Below are 7,500 nucleotides of genomic sequence, written 5' to 3' on the forward strand. Positions count from 1 at the left end.
AGCAGCAGGAGGTGAAGCCTGGTGGAGCTGGTTCACTGGGTTAATGTGAATCTGTGTCACACGTCATCTTCATTCAAACATCATTTAACATCATTTAATACTTTACTGTAAGAGTTAATAAACTGAGATTTATTGTAATTCACATAAAAAGATGAAAACTAACGTAAGATCTGATTTATTGAGATCCCAAATAAATTAAACTTAAAGTATTAAATAGTGTGTGCAGGTTTGGGTAGTGTGTGTTTTGCTGGTGATCCACTAAGAAGATGTGTAAATAACTACAGGTGCTGCTGTCCTCGAGTCAAGGAAGGGAGGAAGGAAGGAGGAAGGAAAGGAGGAAGGAAGGGAGGAAAGGAGGGAGGGAGGAAGGAGGGAGGGAGGAGGGAAGGAAAGGAGGAAGAAAGGGAGGAAGAAGGAAGGAAAGGAGTGAAGGAGGAAGGAAAGGAGGGAGGGAGGAGGGAAGGAAAGGAGGAAGAAAGGGAGGAAGAAGGAAGGGAGGGAGGGAGGAAGAAGGAAGGAAAGGAAGGAGGGAGGGAGGAAGAAGGAAGGAAAGGAGAAAGGAAGGAGGGAAGGAAGGAAAGGAGGGAGGAATAAGGAAAGAAAGGAGGAGGGAAGGAAGGAAGGAAGGGAGAAGGAGGGAAAGGAGAGAGGGAGGAAGGAAGGAAGGAAAGGAGGAAGGAAGGGAGGAAGGAAAGGAGGAAGGAAAGGAGGAAGGAAGAAGGAAGGAAAGGAGGAAGGAAGGGAGGAAGAAGGAAGGAGGGAGGAAGAAGGAAGGAAAGGAAGGAGGGAGGGAGGGAGGGAGGAAGAAGGAAGGAAAGGAGGGAGGGAGGGAGGAAGAGGGAAGGAAAGGAGGGAGGGAGGGAGGAAGAAGGAAGGAAAGGAGGAGGGAGGAAGAAGGAAGGAAAGGAAGGAGGGAGGGAGGGAGGGAGGGAGGAAGAAGGAAGGAAAGGAAGGAGGGAAGGAAGGAAGGAAGGAAAGGAGGAAGGAAGGGAGGAAGGAGGGAAGGAAAGGAGAAAGGAAGGAAGGAAGGAAGGAAAGGAGGGAGGAATAAGGAAAGAAAGGAGGAGGGAAGGAAGGAAGGAAGGGAGAAGGAGGGAAAGGAGGGAGGGAGGGAGGAAGAAGGAAGGAAAGGAGGAGGGAGGAAGAAGGAGGAAAGGAAGGAGGGAAGGAGGGAGGGAGGGAGGAAGAAGGAAGGAAAGGAAGGAGGGAAGGAAGGAAGGAAGGAAGGAAAGGAGGAAGGAAGGGAGGAAGGAAAGGAGGAAGGAGGGAAGGAAAGGAGAAAGGAAGGAAGGAAGGAAGGAAAGGAGGGAGGAATAAGGAAAGAAAGGAGGAGGGGAGGAAGGAAGGAAGGAAAGGAGGAAGGAAGGGAGGAAGGAAAGGAGGAAGGAAAGGAGGAAGGAAGAAGGAAGGAAAGGAGGGAAGGAGGAAGGAAGGGAGGGAGGGAGGAAAGAAGGAAGGAGGAGGGAAAGGAGGGAGGAAGAAGGAAGGAAGGAAGGGAGGAAGAAGGAAGGAAGGAAGGACTGAAGGAAGGACTGTCTTAATGGAGCGTTTGGAGCAGTTAAAATAAGGAGTGATGGATGTGATGGACAGCTGGAGGGAAGAAGCTGTTTGTTTTAGTTCTTATTTTATTTATGAACCAAACTATAAATTGACTCTCTGAATGTTTCAACTATTTATTATTCTAATTTTAATGTTTTTCTAATTCTTACTGTTTAATGTTTGTTGTTATGTAAAGCACACTGAGCTGGCCCTGAGTATGAAATGCTCTGTATAAATAAAGCTGCAGACTATGATATGATTATTATAATAAAGATATATGGATTTCATTATTTTATTATTATTATTATTATTAATATTATATAGCACAGACTTGTTAAAATATCCTTAAATACACCATCTGACTGTCTTATGTTACGTCTGTAGTTCTTTATGTCTGCTACGTCTATGTCAGTCCTTCTTTGCCTAATTATTTTCTCAATAAAGTTAAAAAATAAATAAAGAAAGTAAAAATAAATAAAGAAATAAAGAAATAAATAAAGACATATGAAGGTACCTTGAGGTCTCTGTAGACGACGAAGCGGTTGTGCATGTGCTCGAGGCCGAGGATGATCTCAGCCGCGTAGAAACGCATCTCTTTCTCACTGAAGACTCCGTGCTGAGACAAGTGGTAGTGCAGGTCTCCTCCTGAAATACACACACAGAGACACACACACACACACACACACACATAGAGACAGACACACACAGAGACAGACAGACACACACATACACACACATAGAGAGACACACACACACACAGAGACAGAGACACACACACACACAGAGACAGAGACACACACACACACACACACAGAGACAGAGAGACACACACACAGACAGACACACACACACACACAGACACACACACACACAGACACACACACACACACACACACAGACACACACACACACACACACACACACACACACAGACAGACAGAGACACACACACACACACACACACAAACAGAAAGACAGAGACACACACACACACACACAGACAGTAACAGACACACACACACACACACACAGTGAGAGAGACACACACACACACAGACAGTAACAGACAGACACACACACACACACACACACACACACACACACACACACACACACACACACACACACACAATGCAGAGTGAGTCAGCATGACCTCACAACACCTCACGCCTCAATCAATATCCATCAATAAGTTGTGGTAATCTTCTTGGGGGAGAAAATGAAGATCGATGGGAGGCTTTGTATGACTCTGCCCCCCCCCCCCCCCCCCTCCTCTACCCTCACCCCCCTCCTCCCCCCAACCCCCCCCCTCCTGTCTCTGTCTTAATATGTATTGACTGGAGCTCCTGTATTTATAGCAGGAGCCTGATGACTGTGTGAGGAGCTGACGTTAAAACTAAAAAAAGGTGACTCAGGGATTTGGGTGCAGGCCTTTGATCAGGCTCTTAGCTTCATGCCGCCCCCCTCCTGCCCCCCCCCCCTACCCTCCCTGCCCCCTCCCCCCTCTGCAGATGTGTGGCAGCTGATGAACACACAGGCAGGTCATCCCACAGGTCAAAATCCCATCAGCTCCTCCTCGCTCTCCTGACTGGCTGGAAACTGGATGAGTAATCTAATCTGAGTCTCAGAGTCCAACAAAGGGGCTGGAGTTTAATATGAGGGGCACGTGGGGGGGGGGGGGGGGGGGGTGGGAAGGGTAAGTGGGGGGGGGTGGGGAGGGTAACCTTACCGTTCATCAGGTCCAGGATGAAGCAGAGTTTATCGGGGGTGTGGAAGGCGTACGTCATACACACGATGAACGGGCAGTCCTACAGAGACAGAGTGAATTTAAAGTGCAAAAAAATATCTGGTCATTTAGTATGTAGTATAGAAGTATGTTAGGGCTGTCAGCATTAACTTGTTAATCGCGATTAGATTAATGCAATCCATAACGCGTTTTTTTTTAAATCGCATTTTAATGTTGCAAGCCTTTTTGTCCCTTCTACTCCCCTGTAGACGGCTCCTCTAGCTGTAGCGCTATGCTTTGAAGTGGCCTCCTGCAGTAAACCTACCGCGCTGATGGAAAGTAAGAGAGCTACTGGACTTTTGAACGGCTTGTTTAACTTTAAAACACTTCCAGACGCTTCAGTTGACAAGTCAAAAGTAAAATGCAACCTGTGTCAAACGGAGTTTAACTACCACCGGAGTACGTGGAGTTTGAGTTAGCACCTCCACGCTAAACACCCAGGTGCAGCCAAGCCAGCCTCAGCTCCACCAAAGGACCATTTTGGAGTGTGGGAGTCGCAGCAGAGCCGTGATTGATTCCCAGTTAAGACACTCTGGTAAGAAATGCTTTACATTATGGGCTTAAAACTGCCTTCAAATGGAAAATAACAGGATTTTAAACATAAAATTCAAAACGCCATTAATCATGATTAACTATGGAAATTCTGCGATTAATCTCGTTTTAAAAAATTAATCGTTTGACAGCCCTAAAGTATGTAGTATAGAAGTATGAAGTATGTAGTATAGAAGTATGAAGTATGTAGTATAGAAGTATGTAGTATAGAAGTATGTAGTATGTAGTATAGAAGTGTGTAGTATAGAAGTATGTAGTATAGAAGTGTGTAGTATAGAAGTATGTAGTATGTAGTATAGAAGTATGTAGTATGTAGTATAGAAGTGTGTAGTATAGAAGTATGTAGTATAGAAGTATGTAGTATGTAGTATAGAAGTATGTAGTATGTAGTATAGAAGTGTGTAGTATAGAAGTATGTAGTATAGAAGTATGTAGTATGTAGTATAGAAGTGTGTAGTATAGAAGTATGTAGTATAGAAGTATGTAGTATGTAGTATAGAAGTGTGTACTATAGAAGTGTGTAGTATAGAAGTATGTAGTATAGAAGTGTGTAGTATGTAGTATAGAAGTATGTAGTATGTAGTATAGAAGTGTGTAGTATAGAAGTATGTAGTATAGAAGTATGTAGTATGTAGTATAGAAGTGTGTAGTATAGAAGTATGTAGTATAGAAGTATGTAGTATGTAGTATAGAAGTGTGTACTATAGAAGTGTGTAGTATAGAAGTATGTAGTATAGAAGTGTGTAGTATAGAAGTATGTAGTATGTAGTATAGAAGTATGTAGTATAGAAGTATGTAGTATGTAGTATAGAAGTGTGTAGTATAGAAGTATGTAGTATAGAAGTATGTAGTATGTAGTATAGAAGTATGTAGTATGTAGTATAGAAGTGTGTAGTATAGAAGTATGTAGTATAGAAGTATGTAGTATGTAGTATAGAAGTGTGTAGTATAGAAGTATGTAGTATAGAAGTATGTAGTATGTAGTATAGAAGTGTGTACTATAGAAGTGTGTACTATAGAAGTGTGTAGTATAGAAGTGTGTAGTATAGAAGTGTGTAGTATGTAGTATAGAAGTGTGTAGTATGCATATATTGTGTAATTTCTCTGACGTGTGAAACTAGAAGTGTATATTTTAGTAAAGTGTGAGCTCAGCCATGTTTCTGTCAGCAGCTCATTTATCATCATGCTAATGAAGCTGTTAGTTATTTAGTTAGCCCAGCAGCTGTGTGTGTAAATGTTTACTGACTGCTGTGTGTGTGTGTGTGTGTGTGTGTGTGTGTGTGTGTGTGTGTGTGTGTGTGTGTGTGTGCATTATAACCAGGTTAAACTTTAACTCACCCCCGTGCTCACTAACGACAGCATGATCCTCTCGTTGAGCGCCAGAGTCTCTCCTTGTTTCATCTTGATCCTCTTCTTGTCCAAACACTTCATGGCGTACCTGAGACCAAAAACACAAAGAGTTAAAGTCTATAGAGTTCAGATTAAAGAGGGAAAGGAGAGAGGGAGGGAGGGAGGAAAGGAGGGAGGGAGGGAGAAGGAAGGAAAGGAGGAAGGGAGGGAGAAGGAAGGAAAGGTGGAAGGAAGGAAGGAAGGAAGGAAGGAAGTACCTGAGACCAAAACACAAAAAGGTTCAAGTCTTTACAGTTCAGATTAAAGAGGGAAAGGAGAGAGGGAGGGAGGGAGGAAAGGAGGAAGAAGGAAGGAAGGGAGGAAGAAGGAAGGAAAGGAGGAAAAAGGAAGGAAAGGAGGAAGGCAGGGAGGAAGAAGGAAGGAAAGGAGGAAGGAAGGAAGTACCTGAGACCAAAACACAAAAGGTTAAATAACAACAAGTGCTGTTGTCCTCAAGGAAGGAAGGAAGGGAGGAAGGAAAGGAGGGAAAGGAGAGAGGGAGGGGGGGAGGAGGGAGAGAGGAAGAAGGAAGGAAAGGAGGAAGGAAGGGAGGAAGAAGGAAGGAAAGGATGGAGGGAAGGGCAGAAAGGAGGGAGGGAGGGAGGAAGAAGGAAGGAAGGAAGAAAGAAGGAAGGAAAGAAAGGAGGGAGGGAGGGAGGAAGAAGGAAGGAAAGGAGGGAGGGAGGAAGAAAGAAAGGAAGGAAGAAGGAAGGAAAAAAAGGAGGGAGGGAGGAAGAAGGAAGGAAAGGAGGAAGGAAGGAAGTACCTGAGACCAACACACCAAGAGGTTAAAGTCTATAGAGTTCAGATTAAAGAGCTCTAACAACAAGTGCTGTCGTGCTCAAGGAAGGGAGGAAGGGAGGAAGGAAAGGACCGAAAGGAGAGAGGGAGGGAGGGAGGGAGGAAAGGAGGGAGGGAGGAAGAAGGAAGGAAAGGAAGGAGGGAGGTAGAAAGAAGGAAGGAAAGGAGGAAGGAGAGAAAAGAGGGAGGGAGGAAGGAAAGGAGGAAGAAGGAAGGAAAGGAGGGAGGAAGGAAAGGAGGAAGAAGGAAGGAAGAAGGAAAGAAAAGAGGAAGGAAGGAAGGAAGTACCTGAGACCAAAACACAAAGGGTTAAAGTCTCTCTCTCTCTCTCCCCCTCCCTCTCTCCCCCTCTCTCTCTACCTCTCTACCTCTCCCTCTCTCCCTCTCTCTCTCTCTCTCTCTCTCTCTCTCTCTCTCTCTCTCTCTCTCTCTCTCCCTCTCTCCCTCTCTCCCTCTCTCCCTCCCTCCCTCCCGTTGTCCTTACATTTTCCCCGTGTCGGCCTTCCTGCAGCCGTACACTTCTCCGAAGCCTCCTCTGCCGATGATCCGATGAACGCTGAAGTCGTTCATGGTCAGCTGGAGACGGAGAGAGAGAAGAGTCAGAAAACATCACTTTAAATATATCAGTCAATGCTGTGATGATTCAACCAGGTGTCCTATTGGTGTAACCGGTGTTTCTTTAATAAACATCTGATTATATATATATACCTCCTTTACTTCCTTACCTCCTTCTCTCTTTCTTTCTCCCACCATCCCTCCTTTCCTTCCTTCTTCCTTCTTTCCACCCTCCCTCCCTGCTTTCCTTCCTTCCTACTTCCTTTCCTTCCTTCTTTCCTCCCTCCCTCCTTTCCTTCCTTACCTCCTTCTCTCTTTCTTTCCTCCCTCCTTCCTTCTTTCCACCCTCCCTCCCTCCCTCCTTCCTTCTTTCCACCCTCCCTCCCTCCCTCCTTCCTTCTTCCCACCCTCCCTCCCTCCTTTTCCAAAGTGTGCCAAAGTGACGGTCGTCTCTTTTTCCTGCTTTCCTCCCTTCCTTCCTTTCTTCTGTCCTTCCTTCCTCCCTTCCTCCAACCTCCTTTCTTCCTTCCCTCTGTCCTTCCTTCCTTCCTCCAACCTCCTTACTTCCTTCCCTCTGTCCTTCCTCCCTCCCTCCTTCCTTCTTTCCTTCCTCCAACCTCTTTTTCTTCCTTCCCTGTCCTTCCTTCCTCCCTCCTTCCTTCTTTCCTTCCTCCAACCTCCTTAATTCCTTCCCTCTGTCCTTCCTCCCTCCCTCCTTCCTTCTTTCCTTCCTCCAACCTCTTTTCTTCCTTCCCTGTCCTTCCTCCCTCCTTCCTTCCTTCTTTCCTTCCTCCAACCTCCTTACTTCCTTCCTTCTGCCCTTCCTTCTTCTCTCCGTTTCTTCCTTCTGTCTGTCCTTCCTTGCTCCCTCCTTCTTT

General features: G+C 45.4%; 1 protein-coding gene across 1 annotated transcript in view; it reads right to left on the minus strand.

Moving 5' to 3' along the window:
- Nucleotides 1-7,500, minus strand: part of grk3 (G protein-coupled receptor kinase 3) — a 79,350-nt gene that overhangs the window by 30,612 nt on the left and 41,238 nt on the right. The window contains exons 6-9 of the mRNA XM_053339553.1: nt 6,552-6,643; nt 5,216-5,315; nt 3,269-3,347; nt 2,054-2,184 (exon numbers count right to left, since the gene is read on the minus strand). Of these exons, the coding sequence (XP_053195528.1) occupies nt 2,054-2,184; nt 3,269-3,347; nt 5,216-5,315; nt 6,552-6,643 (402 nt within the window). The remainder of the gene's footprint in view (nt 1-2,053; nt 2,185-3,268; nt 3,348-5,215; nt 5,316-6,551; nt 6,644-7,500) is intronic.

The sequence above is a fragment of the Scomber japonicus genome, chromosome 19, assembly GCF_027409825.1.
Source record: "Scomber japonicus isolate fScoJap1 chromosome 19, fScoJap1.pri, whole genome shotgun sequence".
In the NCBI taxonomy this organism is placed as follows: Eukaryota; Metazoa; Chordata; class Actinopteri; order Scombriformes; family Scombridae; genus Scomber; species Scomber japonicus.